We start from the raw sequence: 23,856 nt of genomic DNA, 5'->3' as shown, positions 1-23,856 counted from the left end.
TCCGTCCGACACAGCCCCGGAAATCAGGCTGCTTTGCTCGGCTTCTCTCGGCTCTTTTTGCCGCCGCGGCTTCAAATGAAAATGACTTGTGTTGGCTCAGTGCGTCCATGTAAATACGTGTAAATGAAACCACATTGTGCCCCAGTTTCCCCCCTGAGTCCCCTCCCTCCCCCTCCTCCTCCTCCTGTCTATGATCATGTGATGGTGAAGAAGTGGCCCATTAATGAAGCTCCTCTCCGGGGGTCTTTTCTGCTTCTGTCACCGCCGTCCAGCCCACAGACGGGACAGACCAAGAGAGGGACATGGAGGAGGCAGCAGCAGCCGCTTAGCGCAGCTCAGCAGCGGGGCAGGAGGAGGACACACACCGCGCTGCACCTGCAGGGAACCAGCCGTTTCTTTAACTTTTCTTCAACTTGACGGCGGAGTTGCGGCTCAGGCAGTGTGCGTAAAACACGGGACCATGCGTGCCAAATACCAGGCAAGTTTATTTTTGAGCGTAACGGTGTTTTGAAGAGTTGGAACTGTTTGGACAAAGTTTTTAAAAAGTGAGAAGAGTCAGTTCTGCTCTCTGCAAACTGAGACTGAACTCATCCCGGCTCGGCCCGGTCCGGCCCAGTTCAGCAGAATAATGCCTCGCCCGGGAAGGAACACGTACAGCGACCAGAAGCCTCCGTACTCGTACATCTCCCTCACTGCCATGGCCATCCAGAGCTGCCCGGAGAAGATGCTCCCCCTCAGTGAGATTTACAAGTTCATCATGGACCGGTTCCCGTACTACCGGGAGAACACGCAGCGGTGGCAGAACTCCCTGCGGCACAACCTCTCTTTCAACGATTGTTTCATTAAGATCCCTCGCAGACCGGACCAGCCCGGTAAAGGCAGTTTTTGGGCTCTGCACCCGAGCTGCGGTGACATGTTTGAGAACGGGAGTTTTTTGCGGCGCAGGAAGCGCTTTAAAGTGGGCGGCATGCAGGTGACGGACCCGCTGGCACCCAGCAAGCCCCAGGACGCAGCCCACTACCTGCAGCAGCAGGCCAAGCTGCGGCTCAGCGCGCTGCACGCCGCCGCGCACCTCCCGCAGATGCCGGGCGGATACAACCTTAGCTCCGTGTCACAGCCGTCCAGCTTCAAACACCCGTTCGCCATCGAGAACATCATCGCCAGAGAGTACAAGATGCCGGGCGGGCTCGCAGCCTTCTCCACCAGCGGGTACCCGCTCCACAACCAGCTGACCCCGGCCTGGCCGCACATGTACGGTTCCGGGATGATGGACACCGCGGCGCCCATCTCCATGGCCAGCGACTACTCGGCCTATGGCATGCCACTCAAATCCATCTGTCACGGCGGACAGACTCTGCCCGCCATCCCGGTGCCCATCAAACCCACGCCCGCCTCAATGCCGGGCCTCCCAGGACTGCCCACTCACATCCCGGCTTTCCTGGCGAACTCTCCCCAGTCTCTGAGCCCAACCTCCCCGCAGACGGCCACCGGCCAAAGCAGCCCGGCCGCGCCCGGAGAGGCGCTGTCCTCCTCGGCCTCCGCGGCGCTGCAGTCCACGGTGGCGGTGCACTGACGGGAATCTGACTTTATTCTCTTTTTTATAAAGAAAAAAAAACTCTTTCCGAAAGGGAAAATGAGAAACTTCTTCCACTCCAAAGCAGCGTTTCATCTCCAGGACACAAAGTGTGCGAACGAGAGGATGTACGTTAATTATTAGGATGGTTCAGTTTTTTTGTTTTTTTGTTTTTACCTGAAAAGAATGAAATTCATCCATCAAGCGTGAACATGTTTTCTCTATCATGCAAAGAAACACCAGACTGACCTCTGGCCTCCAGTAAACAAAATAATAATGATTCATGAATTCGGCAAAACAGTAATTTATTTTCCTGTAAAACAGTTTTATTTCAGAATGATGAAATTATTTTATTCCGTTTGTTTTATTTTTCCCACATTCCTTCACAGCGGACTGGCTCGGTGTTACCGGTCTGATCGTGTAGTGACAAATTATCCGGATCTTTTGTGTTTGCAGCCTTTTCTTCTCAAACTGAAAGCAAACTCTCAGATTAATGACTTTTTAAGATTTGTTTCCACTTCACTTCAGCCTCTCTGCTGTTTCTTTTCTGCTTCCCAAACAAAAGTTCAACCTAAAAGCAAGTTCGTTTTTTTATCAACTTGTAGGGTTTTTCTTCCAAAAGTATTAATAAACGCAACAAAACTCAAGAGAAAAATCTTCATAAAAATGCAAACTAGCATTTAGTGAACCAAATAATTACCCAGTCTTTTTTTTTTTTTTTTTACTGTTTTATTTTATTTTTTAATAATCGATATGAACAATCGCAGAAATGAAAAGATAAAATATGACTTGAAATCATATATTTATGTCAGAGGTTCCGCATAGTTTAAAAAGAAACCCACTGGAGATATTTGACCATGAATGCAAGGATCTACTGTCTCTGATGCACTTTTTAAAAAAAGGAAATCTAAATGTTTTTTTTATTCAGTAGCTGACAGCCGTGTTGGTTTAATTTAAAGCTTTTTGTTTTTTTAAGAAAAAAGAAAAGTTGTGGTGTTGAAATGAACCGCTGTCTGTGTATTTGTACTGCTGCATGCTCCTGCTGTCTGAAAAAAGTAAAAAATAATTCCGTGTTTGTAAGTTCTTTGGGCTGAAAGCATAAAGCATGATATGAACAACGGGCTTTTTATCCCCTGCGCTCTGTCTGCTCATCCACATCCATTAAAAAACCCTTCCTGGGAAAAATACACAAAACAGAGGTGAAGAGGCCTGTTATTCACCTGCGCGCGCGCGCGCGCGCACACACACACACACACACACGCACACACTATTTAATTCAGTTTCTTCCAATTTACACATTCTGTTGTTTGACTTGTGTATTTTCATTTTTGAGACTTTCTTCCACATTTCATGGGGAAAATGGAATTTTCACTGCATTAACCAACAGCTGGAGTTAGTGGTGACGACGTTTATTAAAATGACACATTCATCATGAAATTAATAAGATTTTTTTTTTACTGGTAAAAATCTTAAAATGTCCAACTTTCAGGAGCTTTGTTTCTGCTTGAAGAAGGGTTCACAGCTTTCAAATGTAATTTCAACATTCTGGTTCACTGTCACTTTATGAAATATTTGACCATGTGGAGATGTGGTTCTTATTTTTTAAAATTAATGACAAAATTCATTTTGGCCAAAATCAGAGCTACAGATTTTTTAAATTTGTCCTAATGAAAATTTAAAAAAGAAACTAAAAACCAATAATGATAATTTAATAAACAGTCATTTTTTTACTATGTGATTTTGGATGCTTTCTTTCACCAGCATTTATTTACTGATACATCGTGATAATGACGTCTGTATTCATTTTGTCTATATCTTGCACCCTGAAAATTTCTGAACATGTAGAGACAAGGTCTGTTTGTAAATCCTTCAGCTGATCTGAGAGCTAGAAAATCCCCAAAACTGAAGGTACAAAATTTTCACTGTGCACTGTAAAATATTTGACATTAAAATTAACAGTAAAATACAGACTGTAAGCTGAGTTACTGTAACTGTAGCTTATATGCATACTGTTTTTAAATGACCATAATGACAGAAAGACTGTATGTTCACACACAACAGTGATGCAGCACAAGAGGAATAATTTTCATTTTCACTTGAACAGACAAATTGAATGTTAACTGTTACACACCTACACAATGAAAAAAAAACTTTTGAATATTTATTCAGCAGTTTTAAAACATTTTTTTTTTACAACATGTTTTTAAACTATTTTCATTGCAAATATCATGATAAAAAAATTTTTAGATACATGTTCACATTTTGTGAAAATATGGCTAAAAACTGTAATCGCTCAATAAATGAGTGTCCTCACTGTCACACAAAGCTGTGTGATGGTTTTCCAGCAACAGTGTTGCAAATGCAGTGATGGAATGTACATTTACTCAAGTACTATATTTAATATCAATTACATGCTTTACTTGAGTATTCTTATTTCAAGATACTTTATACTTTTATTCCACTACATTTGTCTGTCAGTTTGTTAATCAGACCACTTTTTAGTTTATTTAATAAAACACAGCAATGCATCATGTTTTATGAGTTCTTTGTGTTTTTTGGATGTAAAATATATGTATATACATAACCGTATATAAAATAGCTCAAATCAATTTGCTCTACCTCAACCAACTACAACAGAAAAATTCTAAATAAATGCATCGGTAATAATACACTAAACATGCAATATAAAACACTAAATCACTCACAGGGGTCTTTTTTTAACATTATAGTAATTTTACTTTTGATACTTTAAGTACGTATTGTTAATACTGCTGCTATTTAAGAAACATTTTATGCTATTACAACTTTAACCTAAGTGAAGGATCTGAATATTTCTGTGAAAATGGACAGTTCATCATGTCAGTGGATTAAAAGACTCATGATTCTATAACTTCATTTAGTATGTCATCAGTCAGTCTTTATGTCCAACTGGTCTTGAAGTTTTTGTCAAAATGTAGTTGACAAGACAAATAAGAAATGTTTATAAATTTAATTATGTTTGATGAATGACTTTGCATCTCATCTCAGATTAAAAGCGTTAGATTTAAAGCTAAAATTTATGTCACTGTTGATTTTTGAACTTTAAAGTTACAAAATCATGACATTAAACTTGACCTCTTCCCTTCACAGTGAGCCGAGTGTATCTTGAATTTAATGGTAAAGTGCAGACTCTCAGAGGTTAATGTGTGTGTCCGATGGCATCAGGTTTTTCTCTTGGCGTGTCTGTTCAGTTTAATCGACTCTCTGCTACAGTTTCTCTAAACGCTGAAAGACGACAGACAGCTCTTCTGGAGAGAGAAAGGCTCCTCTGAAGAGCTTTTTATTCTTCCAGAGTGACGGAGGTCTGGTGTGTAAACACTGGCCGGTTTGTGGAGAGCGGGTGAATTAGCAGCAGGCAGCGTCTGGGCGGCCGTAAGGGATTAGCCAGTTAACACTTCCCTGGTGCCAAACACAATTGTGCGCCGTCAATGTGTATAGGTCTTTGAGTGTGTTGCTGAGAGACGGCGACTGTTACCGTAAAAATGTCAGTTTGTGAACGCGCCCCCCCCCCCTCCTGAGCTTTGTGACCACACACAAGTAAAACAAATGACATTTAAACAGGAAAACTCGGCCTGCTGTTGTTGACATTCCTGCCCAGAGAAGAAGAGGGAAGAGGAGGAAAAGTGAAAGACTTAAAAAAAATGCTCCAACAGAAAAAACAGTCCAACATTCAAATATTTACTGAGGTAAAAGTAATCAAGGGTTAGCAGTAAAACACACCAAGGTATTAAAAGTAGAGGAGGAGGGAGGTGATGAGGAGTTCAAACAAGGCGGAAGCCGTGATGAAGGTGTGGATAGAGGATGATGAGGTGGAGGTGACAGAGAAGGAGGACGGAGAGGAAGCAATGATGATAAAGAGATGAAGAAGGGTTGATTCAAATGTCATTTTGTGGAAGTCTGAAGACATAAAATCAGATGCTAGTGTATTGACCAATTTACATTTATTTCCTAGATTCTAAAACTTTGAGTCATAATCCTTAAAATGAAACCAAATCCTGTCTTTGATTCTGCTCGCCATTTTTCTGCAGTAGCAATTCAAACGGGCTGTTCGAATGCACAGTTTTTACATATACTTACTGAAAGTAATGCAAAAGAATTCATATTCACATAATCGTGAAGGCTGCTATAACGTGACCAATAATGGGCTACCAGGAGTAAAAAAGGAAGCGCTACAGTCTGCGTTAAAAGATAGGTTAGGGTGGTGGATGGATCAAACAAACAAAGGACTTTCCCCAAGACGACCATTGTTTTTGTCATGTGTGAAACCTGAGTTAACTTGGACTCATTTTATGGTCCGTTTCTTTTTTTAACTCTAACCTACATAACTTGACTTGCCTAAACCTAACCTACACAACATTACACTGAGTGCATGACATGACGACATACAACCATGTTTCTTTTCCCAAACCAAGCGTACCCTTAAGTTTCTTTGTTAAACCTAATTTACATAACTTCACTTGCCCAAACCTAATCTACGTAACTTTATCATAAGTACTTAATGTGATGATGCCCAACCATGTTTCTCTCCACAACCTCACATACCCAACGCTTTCTTAAACCTATCCTATGCAACTTTACATTAAGTACATGATGTGGCGACGCCCAACCGTGTTTCTTTTCCCAAACCAAGCATACTTAACTAGCTCTCTAAAACTTAACCCGACGTTATGTTAAATACTTAATGTGACAACACCCAACCATGTTTCTTTTCATCACCTTGCATATGTAACATTACTTTTGTAAGCCTAACCTATGTAATATTACTTGAATAAACCTAACCTACATAGCCTGACTTGTCTAAACCTAAACTACATATCTTTACACTAAGTACAGAATGTGATGATGCCCAACCATGTCACTTTTCCAAAACCTAACCTATGTAACTTTACGTGACTTTGAGATGCCATTTGTGACACTTATTAATTAGATATTATACAAACCACTGAATGAGGATGCATTTATTTAAGGCATGAAATTAAGTGAGTCACCTTATGTAGTACCTTTTACTGTTTTATTGTATCTTTTTTTTTACATTGTAGTTTTTTTTAAACATGATGGATTATGTTGAACAAGGTCTTTGTGTGTTTTGCATGTAAAACATATTAAACAGTATATAAAATAGTTCATCAACTTCCTCCACCTCAACAGATTACTATAGAAAAATACTTATTATACATGAATGCATAAGTAATAATGATCCAATAATACAATATATAACAGTAAAACACTCACAGGGGGCATTTTTGCACCATTATACTAAATATCTAACATGATGATGTCCAACTATTGTGATGTATGGTGTTTTGTGTTCCCCAAATTGCTGAGATGGACACAGAGAGCAGTATAAAGAGTTTTAATTTTAAAAATACGAGTTCACACAAAAAATGCAGGCAATGGTAGCAGAGGGCAGGCTTGCACTGGTGAGGATTTCTGGAAGACAACGGCAAGTCTTAAGGTGAAACACAGGACAAACACTGGAGCACTACGAACACGATTGCTGACAAAGCAGCGAGGCACGCACTGAAAAAAGCCACAAAAACACAGATAAGTTCAGCGAGAACAAACACTGAAAAACACTTGCTACAAACAAGCAGCAAAAACACTGGAAATACACAAAGGTTAGTGCAGGAAAAACACTGCAGGAAGTAACACTGAGAAGGAGCGAGACAGAAGGATCTGTCAGAGTGGCGCAGTGAAGAGCAGCTTTTATGGAGGAGCTGATTGCTGAGGATTCAGAGCAGGTGTGCCTCCTTACGAACTCAGGAGAGAGAGGGAGCCAGCCACACCTCCCGCCACACAGTGCAGGGAGAAACCCTCTGCACCCTTCTGGTTACATATGATTTAAAAAAACAAAACAAAAACAAAAACAAGATAATAAGGTGTGGCCACGGGATAGTAATGCGTGGCCATGGGATAATTATCTCTCATTATTATTATTATTATTATTTTTTAATCAAATGTCACCAGAGGGGCTCTGTACAACCACATCAACTATGTTTCTTTCCTAAACCTAATCTACGTAACTTTACGTTAATTATGTAATTTAACAATGCCCTTTGTAGGGCACTAAGGGATGCTTTTTTGTTAGATATAATATGAGCCATTGTACAAGGATACATTGATTTAAGGCATTCACTATATAGTACTCTACATATGGCAATTTTTAGTGGTGCTTTATTGTAGTTTTTTTTCAACTGGATTTTGGCAGTCTTTGTGTTTTTATCCACCTGATTAATTTTAGTCCAACATTCAACGCTTTTAGCTCCATTATTGGTCTCCACCATTTCCTGAAGGAAATATCTGTCTCTTTAGCTGCTAAACACTCCACTATGTTCACCAGCCAGTCTCTAACTGTGTCTGTCAGCTGCCAGCTGCTGAGCAGGTAATATATAGTGACTTTTCACTCAAAACACTGCTATGAAAGTGGTGAACCAGGGAAGTAAAATTACAGAACAGACAGATAAATAAAATAAGATAAAGCTCACTATGAAGCTCCGTAAAGCTGAATGGAGCTGTAAATTCAGCTGATCATTCACTGGAGGTTCATCACCACCAGGGACACACAACATGTCATCAGCTCAGACATTATTATTATAAAAATATTTATTAGAACTCTTTTAAATTCTGTAAGGTACTTTCTTTAATGCTGAGGTGTCTGCATGGAAACATTTTAAAAAGCAGTCATGAAGCTTCTTTACTGTGTTCCTGTTTGACAATGATACACCATGATGTCATCTTGTAGTTCCGGTGGAGTGGAACCGGACAGGACACAATTCAGGTCTGAAATATCACAAACACAATTAAAGTTAAATATCAGCTGGATGTCTGATGCAGCGACGGCCCTTTCACTTGCTGTACACTGAGCTGTAATTAATCACGAGTCCCTCCTTGCCGTTTGTGTCTGTTAATTAGAGACTTCAGGGAGAGGCGTGACAGCGAGGTGTCCTCTCAACAAAACATTAATTAACAAAGCGTTTCTTCAGCATCCGGGCGGCCCTGTGCAGAGAGATCACATTGAAGAGGAGAACAACAAGAAGCAGAGAAGAAGGAGAACATGATGATGGTGGCGATGATGACATGCCAGTGCACAGAGCAGCCCGCCCCCGCCAGTCAGACAGCACATGGGTTATTTACACTGATGAATGAATTCATCAGATGATGAAACACTGTGAAACACCATGAAACACCATGAAGATTTTGACTCTCTTCAATAAGACATGAGGACAGAGATGACTCAAGCTGAAAACGACTGACATTCTCATCAGGAAATGTCTTTACAGTAATAAATGTGAAAGAAAAAGAAAAATATATCTGCATATTATGTTCTCAGACAAAAACATTTCTTGGGCCTTTAACAAAGTTAAATAGCTTGATGTGTAAAGAAAAAATAATTTGAAAAAAACTCTAGAAGTACTTGAACACTAACAGTGTGCTTCACAGCTAAAATGATTTAATCTTTATATGAACAGTGAGTCACATTGTTAGGTGTAATGTGATTAAAGATATTTCAGTATAAAATACATTTTATTTGTAGAGCATTTTCAAAACTCTTTTCAAGACACTTTACTGTCTGTTGAGTCTCACTTCTTTTCTAAACACCCTGTACACTACCTGCTCAGCAGCAAACAGCAAACACAGGAAGGGACTAGCTGATTAAAAGCATTTAGTGGCTGAAGAAAAAACAAATATAGCAGCTGGTGGAGACCAAAAACAGAGCTAAACGAGAGTGAATGCAATTAACTGGATTTAGGATGCAGGAAAAGGGTTAATTGAAGTCAGTTTTGATTTACTGTCCACTATCATAACAACACTAGATAAATGTGTCGGACAAGATCAGTGTCTGGTCCTAACTACGTGTGCAATTTGAATTTCTGGTCACTGATTTTGTGAGAAGGTGCAGACTTTTTAAATCTCTGGTAACTTTGTATCCAGGAGGTCGTGTAGAATGGAGTGTTTGGGAAACTCTGCTGTCATCTCCTTAACCCTTAGGGACTGTTTGAAGCACTTAACGCCCTTTTCATTTATCTTTTTTTCTACATTTTGGCAAGATTGTGTGTTTTTGTTTAATCTTGGTTGTTTCGAACTCAGCTTCTGCAATAAGTCTAAAATACACTATGGAAACAAAATTATTACATTCATACTGTTAAGTGCAAAAAGAAATGTGCAATTGAAACCCATTCAAACTACAATTGTTGATCCCGCAGTCATCAAAGCATAAAAACATGCATTGTATTATTTATTTAGGCAGGTTTCCATTGCAGATTTGCACAAAATTTAAGCAGCATTTTTGAAATCTAAAAAAATAAAACACAATTGTGAGATGACTTCGTTTCCACTGAGTGATGTCATACGACTTCTCTTGCGATGCTATGTGACTATGTGACTTCTCTTCTGGCAAAAACATTCCAACAAGCATGGCGATGGATGCTCAAAGCATTAGCAGGTTTATTCTATTGCAGCCACCACACCAGCTGTCATTATTTACAATCAAAGGCCATGTATGAGGGATTTCTGGTAGGTGATAGTCCACATTTTCACAGAGGAATTGTGGAAATTAGCATTAGTATTTCACATTCGCACTTTCATTTTGCGCAATTTGAGGGTTAATGGAAACTCTCCTCCTTAATGGGGACGCAATGTCTATTTTTGGGACAAGAAGCAGGTCCCTGCATTGTGAACAAATAAATTCCAGAACTTCTAAGACTTTGTTTTTTGTCAAAGCTGTGTCTGTTCTATTATTTGATTTTATAAAAAAAAAAAGAAAAAGTAAATTATATTGTATCACTTTTCACAGGATATGACATGAATATTGTTTAGGAACTGGAGGTGATATATCTGTAAGAATAAGTTGATCTGTGACATCATTTCCTTTATCTGATCCGAGTTACCTGTTGTGCTGAAGTTCCTGGTCCTGGTCTGTCCTGAGGTGTTGATTGACCCCTCAGCGTCCTGATGTGGAAGCTGGTTTTCCTTTTAAAACTGCTCATAACCCCTTCAGGGCTGATGGCCTTTTCCCCAGCTGGGGGAACATTTAGCTGCAATCCTTTTTTTTCTATCAGTTAATGTTTCTTTCCTCCCAACAGTAATCTACGACACCTCATCTATCTGCACATGTTTTCCCTTAAAGCGACAGGCTGCTTTTTGGCACCTCGGCTTCTCGTGGCTGCTTTGAAGTGGCGTTGTTAGGTGTTAGTTTATGATTGAGTCCTGCAGATAAGATTCCTGAATAGGCTGTAAATTAAGTTGTGGCACACAGGAGAAAAAAAAAAAACAAAGCTCGAGGGGAAAATTCACAGAGGTCGTTAAAGCTGTAAGAGTCTGTTATCACCTGACACATTCTCCAAATACAAGAAAAGCTCTTTAACAGCCAAACAACAACTGTAACCTGCTGCAAGGAGACCTGCAGACAGACTTTACAACACCAGCTAATGGGGAAAAAGTGTACTGTTAAATCATGAATACAAACCAATTTATGGTTTATTTTGTTCTAAGAGCTCTGCTTTCTTAGAGTGAAGGAGAAGGAGTAAAGAATAAATTTCACTTATTTTTTGAAATACAGTAATAGCATTTAACATATCACAAATAAAATCTAAATCAAACAAATCAATTTTAGGACATGTACTGGCAAGCAAAATTTAATATGAACTAAATGGCCAAAAGTATGTGGACTGCACTGTCCACGTACTTCCGTGTATTTTTTTTTTTTTTTGCCTTGGTTTGTTTCTTCCTTCTTTCAGACTCAACCTTTACAGACATCCTGGAACACATTGAATGCGTAGAACTGCTCAGGCATGTCTCAGCTGCTACTTAGCTGAGACAGCGAGCCACAAGAGAAACATTTCTCTAGTGGCTCGCTGTTTTTTTTCTGCATGACACATGCAATTGTCGGCAAAATTAAACAGGGAAAATTATAAACACTCTATACCACCTTTAACAACTGTTTCAGTGTCTTTATCTCACAGAGACAAGGAAATACAAATATATGTTTAATTCAACACTTCCTGTTTCAAAATAAAAGCCATCTGTGGACAGAATCCCCTCAGTTGTTGACACAAGGCATTTTACTGTGATATTTTTGGAAGACCATGTTGTTAACAATGCAGGAGCTTGCATGGCTTCATAAATGAGTGAAGTATGTGCTTATAATTGTGGAAATACAATAACCATAGCAGCAGACAATTCTGCAGAAGCATCGCAGCAACAACACTGTCAATGTGAACACCATGCAGTGTGTTCCACTCATAGGGACTGTGATGCGTTCATTGTCATCACTTAAAGACAGACAGGCCAGAGACTACAGGCCACTGATGGACACGCCTCATGTCTTTTTCAGCTGTTGCTGTGAAAATGTCAAGAAACAGCTACTGTCATGTATACGGTGATTGCTGCTGTCATATTCCTTGTGCAAGCTTATGAATAGTGTCTGCTCATCTGCCCAGCAGGTAAACAGATATAAATCCAACATGAAGGGTGTTTGTGTAGCTGAACTAAATAATATTCATACATTTTTATACAACATATAGGTTAGAATGCACACATCCAGAAATGTTTGTTATTATGAACTGGACTATGATTGAATAACTTGGGTAAAGCTTACAAAAGAAGATCTATTGCTGTTTTTTGGCCAATTTTTTTAGCCTATATATTTGGCATTACAGCCAAAATACATGGCATGTCAGCCCCAGCATGCCCACAGCAGAGCGCAACCATTCTAATAATTTGAAGCTTCTATACTGACCAGGAAGCTGTGCTTGCCCAAGTGACACAGCATTGCTCCTCTCTGTTTTTGCACCACTGGCCATTTTTTTCCCCTCTATTCATGGCTCTGCAGACCTACATGAGGTAAAAACTTCAGAAAACTGTGTTTAAAAAGGAGTGCAATCAACCTCACGGGTGTTTTTACTGTAGAGAATAATCCAATAAAGTCAATGCATCATGTTGTTAAAACAATCCAGTTGGTTAATTCAGCAGCAGTTAATATAGTCAATGTGTCAAAACCTGTGAAACCAACTGCATTATCACTTGGTAAAACCTAATATGCACACAGCAAAGCTGGCAGCAATCATGTGCTGCAAAGACAGAGTTAGTGTGTCAGATAAAAAGCCCTGCTCCGCTCCTCTGACGTCTTGTGCCGTGGCTGTGTCACACGTATTTCTGCTGTTACACTGCCCAGCTTTTAGCCAACAAGGTAGGCTGCAATAATAAATGCATTTTTACTAAACTGTAACCTTTACCTCTACATCTTTTGTATCATGTTGTGGTTGAATATTATTTCTGCCCTACATGATTCAAGTGACATATTACAATATTTTTTTCACACTCTTTGTAAGTTTGTGTTGTTTTTGGAAAACATACAACGTCACATCCATTTTACAATAAATTGTGGGTAATTCAGTCAGTGCAGTCAGTCTGCAGTTTGTGAATTTTGACAGTCTCAGCACTTGAACACTTCCAGTTTTTCATGTTTCCTGTTTTAATATGGCAATGCCCGGGTGAAACAAAGCCAGCTCCATAAAGAAATCATTTTCCCAGTTTGATGTGGAAGAACTTGACTTGTCAGCGCAGAGCACTGAACTCAACCATCCAACACCTTTTGGATGAGACCTTATCAGCCAACATCAGTGGTGGACCAACATTTATTAAAATCCTGTTGTCACTCCAAATTCATCAAATAGCTCAGCTCTGTCAGTGCATTTGGCCCATGAGCGTGACGCCAAAAGCTACCCTCTGCGTCCAACCAGAATGGGGCTTGACGGCACCAGATGAGAATGCACTTGGAAAGAACCTGTGGCAATGTCGATGGCTGCTCGCATGGGCGGCGTCACTTGAGAATGTGGCTGGACGGAACCAGTTGTGTGTGCGTGAAACGCTAAAGGATGGCGTTAGATAACAACTACATTTTTTTTTTTACACCTCATCATGTGCCTCTTTTGCCTGAACTTAATTATCTGGGATGGTTGCCATGTGCATTTGTTGACATCACAGGAACGGCCTCCTAGAACGTAAACAGCTGACTTGGAAGGATACTTAAAGTGTCATAAGTAGACACAGAAGGTCACTGACAGAGCTGCAGTATGTGGCAAGTTGGGATGAGAACGTGTTGGAAAACCCCAAACAACCCACCTGCTGATATTGTTCACAAATTTCCTTTCTGCACTTTTTCATATTTATTTACCATGGATGTTTTTTTCTGCTTAAAGAGAATTTGGGCTAGTCAGGTGCAGGTGACGTGGTGTGCCTATGATACATGTGAACTGTAATGGACACGCTACATACCATTGCTTTATATGTCTGATGTCATAGGTAAAGACATTGTTGGCATTAAATAAACTTCATATATGTCACTACATTTTAAACAATATATTTTAATGAAGTTGTTAACAGTGAGAAGTTCTTTATGCATCCTGTATGATACATATTACTTTATTAATAAGAATAGCTTTCAAGCAGTGAATCAGTATTTTAAAATGTGGTTTTTACTGGTGATATAAATCGGTACAGTATTTGCAGTACTCTTCCTGCAGTACAATCTTCACTCTCTCTATGAGTTCAGCAATTCGCCATGACAGTTTACGACGGTGTTGAACCCACCTGACGGCTGCGGGGAGCGACAGCCGACCCCTCCCCTTTCCGACCCCTCCTCACCATGCACAGGTGCGTTATGGGAGGGTGGAGCTGCCTGCCACAAACCGTTTAGAGGGCAAAGAGGGGAGGTTAGTTAGTGGGCGTGTGAAAAGAAAACGACACTAATTCATTGGCAATAAAAGCCCCCCCTTCCCGTTCCCAGGCAGTGCTGTGCTCAGCAGCTTCATACCCCCCATCTCCGCCCTCCTCCCACAACTAATTGTCAGACATGCAGGGGAGGAACCTGCCGCTGTGCCAGCAGCCTGCGACCACCACAGCTAATAAGCATCATAATAAACAAACTAATAAACAGCGAGGGTCACGGAGGAGTACCAATGAAAAAAATCACACATAAAGTAACAGTAATGCACAAGATGACCAAAAAAAATGTTCCTTTGGACTCTATTGAGGACAGAAGCACAGCCTGAAACCCCTTTTTATATTTTTAATCTAAATTTATTATTGTAACTACAACAGATGGACTAAAGTACTTAAATTAAGATCAAGATGTAATAAACCAGAATTATCATTGGTTAAGATTAGTTCATAGTTTGAGTTAGTAGCTTACACTAAAATCCCAAATGATTGACAAACCTACAATAATAAATAAGAACTGTTATTTTACATTAATGTCATTACTATTGGATGCCAGAAAGTTGTAATTTGGCGGTAGTGTAATTAAATATAGCAAATAAACTTTCCATTTAAATTTGAATAAGTAATTTCATTTTATAATTTAGAACTTTGCTGAGATATTACCAGTAATGGGTATGTTACCTCTAAAATGTCACGTGATACAGATAGTTATTCTGTTAAAATCGAAAGTGATGCAACTGTTTTATTTAATCAAATTAATGTAGCTTATTAAATTAGATTCATTTATGATTATATTTTAAACTGGCAAAAAGGACAACCAAAAAAAGGCATTCTTGCCAATAAAAAGCAACACAATTAATGTTTTATTCTGTGTATAAACTTTTTACTAATAGGAATTTGATCAGAATTTTTGTTTTTTCAGTGACTCTGACAGATTACAATCACATTGACTGTGTAATTTCATAATGTAATTAGTTACCAACATTTTAAGTTATTTAAGAAATCAACAACAGCTTATAAACTCCACCCAACTCTTCAAATTGCTTTGTAACTACTGCATAAATTCTTGGCTCTTTATCACAAACTTAAATAAATTCCAGACCTTGCCAAAATTGCTGGACCTTCTTGCCTTTGGCAATTCAAAGAAACTAAAAAAAGCATCAGCTAAACATAAATTCCCTGAGGAACTTGTTTGGTAGCTATTACTGATAACATTATAGCATTTTCTGCAACAGGAAACACACCATTGTAAGCAAAACCAGGTCAAAATTCATGTGCTGACCCATTCAGACTGACAGCAATACAGGTTTACACACACACACACACACACAGAGCACAGGGGGAAGCCTTGTTATTTGGGTCACACATGAAATCAAACAGATTCACCTCTAGCTGAGACAAATGATTTATTCAGACGCTGGCAGCCGGTCGGCACGGCAACAGATTGTGTTCTTGGTGATCTGCCTGACAGCGCCGAAGGGAAACCATGAGATGAGGCTCAGCAGAGACACAGAGACAGAGAGTTTAGCCTAGCTTAGCTCAAAGACGAGAAGCTTAGGGAACGCTAATACTTTAAACTGCAATGTCTTGTTTGGACATTTCTGTTTTCTATGCATAGTGAAGGAACAAAACCTAACATGTAAATCAAACACTTTGAGTGGATTTCTTCTCTGTTTTGATGGAGCTTGGCTACGAGTTCCCACCCCGCTTCCAGTCTCTGTGCTAAGCTAGGCTAACTATACCCACGACTAAATGAAATTAATCTGCAGCATTGTCTTATCTGACTCTAAAAACCCCCAAAATGATTCCACTAAATGGCTGAGTGTTTCTTTGACTGTGAAATTAATTTACAGTAAAACATAAATTTATGCTATTACAAAAGCTATTGTTCAGTTTAGCATTAAAAACAGCTTGGTTCAGGTTAATAATTAGCAGTTCAATTTTGCAGCTCAGCCAGTTTGGTTACCTTTACCTGTCACCTTTACTATGATTCACTAACTGCCTCCTTTAAGTCTCTTAACTTCTTTAAGTGGTAGTGATTGATGTCACCTGTTTAGCTCTTTAGCTGCTGGCAGTGAACTTTCCCAGTTTTGTGAAGCTCTTGGGGCAAGTCAACCGCCTCATTCGACACCTCGAGTCATGAAGGCAGAGTCCAATCAGATAAGGGTGAGACACTTCAATCAATTGATGGTCGACAGTGACAGCAGCGATTAACAAAAATTTTGTTGACTTTGAAGTAAAATTGTAGCTGACGGCTGCTTTGATGTTTGTTTCTTTGGCAGCAGTGTTAACACCCTGAGAGCAGTATGGGTCAACCAGTCAAAGTTCCCTCACAGGTGAGAGATCAATCAGTTTTTGTCTGATGGACCTGCTCGTGTTCCCACCTTTATCTTTGTCCAGGCGCCGCTGTTGTCAGGTGAATAATGAGAAAAGAAAAGTTTTTTAAAGCAGCATTTTGATCAACCAAGTTTTAAAACATTTTATGCACCAGAATTACTAAGCAAAATTGTAAGCAAGCAAGAAGGATTAATGATGCCTCCCACAGCAGGAGCGAGATGCATATAGCTGTCTAGATTCACAGCTAAAACTGTGAGCATGCAAAGAAAACAGAGCAGGCTCAGAGATCAGTGAGCAAAGACAGGGGCCTAAATGGGCATTTTTGAAAAAAAATTATTTGAATGATGTTGTCTCTTTTGTTGAGTTGCTTCTTAGCAAAATGCTTTGAGTAATTTAAGTTCACCTTATGAATTCAAGTTTCGCTTTTTCTCTTTTCTCTTTTACAGACTAAGACTTGGTTTTCTCATAAGTTGTTTAGTCAGTTAGTCTGTTCCAATGACCAACAGCTCTGATTTGGAAATAAACTCTTACTATGCTGACTTAGATGTGAAAACATGTTGTTTTCTCCTGCAGTCTGTCTGTGATGTTGCAGGCCAGCTGGTTACAGTCCTGTAACGTTATCCCATGGTTATCTCATATCCCATCACATCTACTGGTCCTCATGTTTGTTAGCTCAGCTGCCTGCTCCTCCAGACTGACCTCCGTTGGCGTGTGATGTGCACCACATACATTACATCCCCATTATGTTCTCTCCAGTCTAAGGTGAATAGAAACGTGTATTTTTGACAATATCAAAAGTCCTTCCCTTAGAATTTCTAGGTACCCTGGTATATCAAAATACTGTGATAGTGACCCAGCCTAGTTTTTACGCATTATCAATCTCTCTCTTATCTCAATCATTATAGAATTAGAAACACATGCACATGCCTTATTTCCTTTAACAATTGAGCCCTCTCCACCACCTGTCTGTGAAATACAGCAGAGAAATTGTAGTTTTACCAACTTGGTGGCATTGGTGAGGCTCCACATCTATATCACTTTATATTCTGCCTTTATAAATCCCAGTTTCTGTATAAAAACAGGTGTATGCATGGTTTTTGTGCATATATTGTTTACACATCTGGCCCCTGGTGTGTCGAGGCTGGTGGGTTTAGGGTTTGTGGGTGGTAATGATGGGTTTAGGGTTTTAGGGGCTGTGAGGATGGGTTGGGTGTGTTGTAAATTTGGCCCAGCAACCACAAATCAGTGTCCAGGAGCAGGCATGCACCATCAAAGCCCCAGTCTCTTTCCTTGCTTTCTTTCCTTTACTTTCTTAGTCTTTTTTTTTATGACCAGCCATTCTGCACCTGGAGCCTTTTTTATCAGGCGAAGAGGACAATCTGGGACTGGACACATTCACATTCACATGTACAAGGAGAAGATTAGGCCCAATTCAGCCTCCATTCTTTCTGCTGAGCCTGAAAGACAGTGAGGGGAGGGAGAACTCCTCTGATGGCAGAGCGGAGAACAGAGGCCATTGTGTTTCTCTCAAGAGCTAATTCTCAACTGATTCCTCTTAATGCACTTGTGAGACTGTTTTTAATTGTCTGAGTTTGAATTCAAATGGTGTTTGTAGCTTTTTAATTATGGTGTCTTTTTGAACGTGTAATTGAAACAAGAACTGTTTAAATACTTGAGCGTCTCTAACCTGTTCTGGTCACACGGTGTTGGTGCTGATGAACAACTGCTGACCAGAGGCATTTTGTGCTTTAGTGATGTGTTAACTATGAGACGGGTTGTATTCATCACGTGTCTCAAAGGATGAAATCAGTCCCCACTGGCCCAAAATTCGCAGAGTGACACATAAACTATGAAAGTCCTCATGTTCTCTCCAGGACTAGTGTTGCCATATTGTGCAGGTTTCTGCCCAAGTGGTTTGATTTTTGATAACATGTTGCAGGGAAAAATACTGTTGGGTTGGTTAATGAAACTTTAGCTGCTCTAATCAACATTTCACACCAATCACACCAAAACAAGCTTTTATTTTATCGTCAGCAACCCAAAAATGAAATTCCACTCACTCATATTAGTACTGACTCAATAATCCGAGAAATATTTAATGAAATGAGTTGTACTCAATCATCAGGGAGAGATGGAGAGCCTACTTACTTTGACATCACAATCACTGCAATTGATATTTGTTATATTTATATCTACATAATCTTATAGTTTTTAAAAGATGGGATTATGATGTGAGTTTTTTGTGGCTTACATTTCATGGCAGAATTTATTCACCTTCTTGTAGTTGCACTCACACAACCAGAAAAACAAGTTTCAAAATGGCCTGACTGCACTCTTTGAGGGATGCAATAGCATTTTTATCTGTCTTTAGCTGTGTATCTTTATTTTGTGTTTTCTATTGGGTATATATGTCTAAGTCACTATATATGAATTATACTATTACCCCTGCACTACTGCACACATTTGCTCCTCTGGAAACTTTTGCACATCTCCCGGCTAACTATTTTTGCACATCCTCTCAAATGTTCAGCTTTTTTTTTTTTTTTAATTTTGCAACAGCTATAGATAACATGTTTTTATGTTAAAGCACTTTCTAATAATCTTAATCATATTTTTATTGTAACTTTTCTATTATGTTCTTGGTCATTGCAGTGCTTTGCATCACTTTATTTTAATATGTTTATTGTTTAATCCTTGCACAAAAACCAAAAAGCAAATTTCTTGTAAGTGAAAACCTACTTGACTTATCTCATTGTGATTGTGATTATGTAATGATTTTATGGTTTTACACAGGTTTCGAGCGATTTTATGATGTGGGTTGTCTTTTTTTTTTTTTTTTTGGCTTTGTGATTTTGATGAAAATATGTCAGTAACAGCTAGTGTTAGCATTAAGCTAATGGATTTATGTACAGTTGCTAGCATCGCTGTGGACTTGTTTAACCCTTTAAAACCTAAGCAAACTGGCTTGTTTTTTTGTTTTTTTTTTTAAACATTGGTTGAAAGAAATGAGCAAATAAAGAAGAAATGACCCACAAATGACCAAGAATTTAGCAAATAAAAATACAAGAAAAAAAACTCTGAAAATGTGTTTTTAAAAGGGAGGGAAAGGGTAAAATAAAATAAGGAACTTACTTTGAAAAAATAGCCATAAGTTTTCCCTAGCTCTTCTCTGTTTTCCCTAGACATCTTCCCTTGCTTTTAAAAACAATTTTCTAAATTTACAAATTTCTTGCAATTTGTTGAAAACTTCTTGCCAAGTTGTTCATTGCCTTTTCTCCCCAAGTTATTATTATATATTTTTTTATTTTATTTTTTTTAAAGAAATCATAACAATTTGCTCAGGGTTCAAAGTTGTATATTTTTCATACTGATTCATAGAGTTAATTGGTTGATTATATTTTTTGCAGCTCTTTCAGGGCAGCTCTTCTTGAATGCAACAACTTCTAGCAAACTCAACACAAAGTTATTAAACAAGAACTTAATCTCTATATAATTACTACCAAATGACATACTTTTTTCTAGTAATCTACCTAAGAAATTATTAGGGAATCATGAGCCTGTAAATAAAGAATCTGCTTTCAAAGCCCCATCCATGTGTATAATATACAGAATATTTATTCTTTTGTGTTGGCTTAAAAAAGATCAAATTTAAGGGTTGCTAATACTCCAAATGTATTTCCGTTTAGCTTGGTTCAGTTTGGATTCAGTTAGCTTACAGTTCAGGTTAACTAATGGTTCTTTTACTTTACAGACATCTTTACAGACTTTTTACAGACTAGTTCATGGAATCTTTGGGTTTTGTTACTTTTTTAATGTTACATCATGATCATTCTGTTCAACAGCTAAATCTGGAGTCAAACAGATGAAACCATCATCTTTGTGAGAATATGTGAATGTGGATGTAAGTAGAGATAATACTGAATTTGATCCTTGGTAAAATCTCCTCTTCAACTATTAAATCATTAATTCCAGCATTGTAAATTGAAATTGGACTCTTCGTATGTCAGTCATGTTGGAAAATTGTCTCACCGGCTTCTCCGCTCTCATCTGTTCTGCAGTGAAGTGTTTTGGGTTTTTTTCTCTCCACACTTTTCACAGTTAAAATCGGTAAAACTAACAGTGCACTTCCAGCCGTATTTGCTCACAGCCATTCAGCACGACACAATGCACGGTTCAATCACTTTTTTCCACAAGTGGGACTCACGTTTTGTTTCGACAAAATAAACTACCGGAGCCGTCTTTTTCTTTCTTTCAGCCTCCTCACAGCTTTTATTTCACGGCTGCCCCGAGCCTCAATGAGAGTGTCAGCGCTGAAGAATGCATCCTCCCTCCTCCTCCTCCTGCTCTGCTCACCGGGATTCAGCCGCCGTCCAGCCAGCTGACAGCTTCCCCACCACATCGCCTGGCGACTGAAGGGACCACACACATACACACTCCATGTCCTCCATGCCTGGGTAATTATTCTTCTTGGCTTTTTGGGAGGGTGAGACTGTTTGCAGCCACAGGTCTTTTCTCTCTGGCAGTTTTTTACCCTGAAGGACTTCCAAACAAATTTCAAGCATGAGTGTGAAAGCTGTCGGGTGTTATCACACAATGAAAATGTCCCCTTTTTGTGTTCCAGGTCAAAACACTCATATCTGTGTGAAGGCCACCACTCAGCGATGCGTTATTTCCACTGCAGCATTCAGCTCCACTCCAGTCCACTCAATTTTGCTACCAAGTCCTTTTCTCTATTTCATTTTCCACTGTTAATACCAGTGTTCATCCGGTCATGAAAAACCAGGAAAACATAGAATTTGTAAATAGGAATTTCCAGGCCTGGAGAGATTGTGGGAAATCAAATAAATCCCCTAAAAGTTTTGGAAAAGTCATAAGAATTTGTCTCACAGAGTCAAATACCTGTGTATTAGAGTGGCCTGAATGTGGTTCAGTTGGTTCAGTTAAGACTGACTGTGACAAATCTTCACAACACTTTCATGTTCAGGCAGATCAGTCATGTTGTTCTCTGTGTAAGGTGACCAGATTATGCAAATTAAAAGCCAATCAAATCAATGACCTTGAGTGTGGAGAAATAACACTGCCATGAAGGGAAAGTTTAAAAAGCATATATGCAATCTTTAATTCAGGTAGAAGTGTAAAAATATAACTGTATGACATCACTTCCTGTATCTCTGACTACCCTGCACAACATACATCAGACACATTTAACATACATACAGTTGTTTAAAACAACTGTTTCCTGCCTGTTTCTCTACTCAGTGTATGTGTTTCTGCATTTTCTTGTTTTCATTGGACGCTGAAATCACATTAATTAGTTGTTGGCTAACGGGCACCAACATCCAAAAACAAATTTCTTTGCACTGTAACTGTGAGCAGTTCGTTGTGTATTCAAAGCAGCCAAAGTCAATTATTCTGCTCATGTTGATTCTAGTGACAAAAGAGAGTTTGTTCAGCAGGGAATTAAAACAGAAATATTCAGTTTGTTTCAACTAATTATACTGTGAGAATATTCAAATAGGAGACACGTTAAAGATGACACACTAACACAAAAAGCATCATTATTTTTCTTCAAAATACTGCACTGCAATTAAACAAACTTATCCAATCAGTTAGTTTGTTCTATGTGGATGCCCACAAGAAAAAGAAATGGTTTACTGAAGTTTGGGGAATCCCCCAGACTGTTCTGCGCAAATGAGATATGATTTGACATCATGGGCATCGCCTGGTCTGGGCATCCGGAGCTTTAGCCCTGGAGATTTTTCCACAAGCCCCGAACATTTCTCCACTTAGAGCAGAGCATTAAGTGTAAAGAAGACGGCAGTGTTGTCAGTCTGCATATTGAATGAACAGAAAAGAAATGAGAGCTGGCCGCAACTGGGAGCACATACTCACACACTGTACTCCAGGGGCTGTGCTGGGGTGAAAAACACACAGACAAGCATATACACACTTTTATCTAATAGCAAGCAAGGCAACAAAAACAAACATATCCAATAAGAAACACAAGAAAGGAACATGGGAAACTAGTAAATAGAATTGTTACTATTAGAATTTGGTGGTCAGAGGTCACTGTGACCCCATATAACATGTTTGTGGCTCAAGAATTCATTAGCTAATTATGACATAATTTCACACAAATGTCTAACAGGATACAATTATGAAGTGATTACATTTTATAAACAAAAGGTCAAAATCTACTTCACTGTGACATATTATACAAGGACATTTTTTAGGTGCACACAGAGAGACGCATGGTCAGATATTGAATCCATGATTGTTTTCAAAGATGGTCGAAGGCCTCCACTTATGCTTAAGAGGGGCTCATATGTCCAGGATACAGGCACTACCATCTTGTGCTAGTGATGTCATTTAGAGTCAGGGTCTGTGCAGTAGTGATATCCATGGTGGGGGAGTTCCCACCAAAACACCCATTCGACCCCATTGCATGTGAGCGCATGGATTGGCTGTCACAGATGTCAATCATGGCGGAAAATCCCCCTTTTATAGAAACTAATTAAAATCAAACTCATCATAAGGACGATTACTTGAACAAATGTCAGGGTGATGAGATCTACCTTCAGTGACAGAAACCATCTTTGGGAAAAAAATATTTAGCATGCACTTTGAGTTTTTAGTTTGGCCTATGTCCCTTTCACTAATATGGAGGGGTGGGCCTTATGACCTATACCACGTACACACACCAGGGGGCGATCCAGTTTGAAAAGTCATGTCATGTTGTCCCTCTTTATATACAGTCTGTGGTGGTAACTGTATAGATGAGTGGTTTTAAGCAGGGCTTCAGGGTCCCCCAGGGGTCCTTGAAGGAGTTCCAGGGGGTCCCCAGAAAAATGAAGAGCTCTTTACTTTAATTCACTATAGAATTGAGCCACATGTGAATAAGAGTCTTATAAGTGACTAATCTGATCTATCCTACTGTACGTTTCTCCTCCACCACAGTTTTCTCTACTGTGTTTGAGAACTGTGGAATTCTGGTTGATTAAAAGAGTTTAGTGTTCATGTGTTCTCAAGTAGCCTAAATAAAACACCCCAGCACTGAACAAGAAGCCCAACACAGACAGTAGGTGTGTCATCGTTTGAACCCACCCCAAACATCATTTGTATATAGTATTTATCCAACTCCCAACTCTTTATCTATTTTACAACTTAAATCTTTTCATCTGGAGGTC

The 23,856-nt window shown here is 39.2% G+C and overlaps 1 protein-coding gene across 1 annotated transcript; it reads left to right on the top strand.

Annotated features, from left to right (window-relative positions):
- Positions 1-267: 267 nt before the first annotated feature.
- On the top strand, positions 268-3,826 carry LOC121947232 (forkhead box protein B1-like). The gene has a single exon (XM_088082213.1). It carries the CDS (start codon positions 629-631, stop codon positions 1,571-1,573), a length of 945 nt encoding a protein of 314 aa, XP_087938339.1. The 5' UTR covers positions 268-628; the 3' UTR covers positions 1,574-3,826.
- The last annotated feature ends 20,030 nt before the right edge of the window (positions 3,827-23,856 follow it).

This window comes from Plectropomus leopardus, chromosome 1 (genome assembly GCF_026936395.1).
Source record: "Plectropomus leopardus strain MGB_pleo_1.0 chromosome 1, ASM2693639v1, whole genome shotgun sequence".
NCBI classification, from domain to species: domain Eukaryota; kingdom Metazoa; phylum Chordata; class Actinopteri; order Perciformes; family Serranidae; genus Plectropomus; species Plectropomus leopardus.
This window is presented reverse-complemented; position numbering and strand designations above follow the sequence as displayed.

Bases quoted from the DNA above. Each gene is read 5' to 3' on its own strand.
- LOC121947232 (XM_088082213.1), top strand. From the start codon at position 629: ATGCCTCGCCCGGGAAGGAACACGTACAGCGACCAGAAGCCTCCGTAC.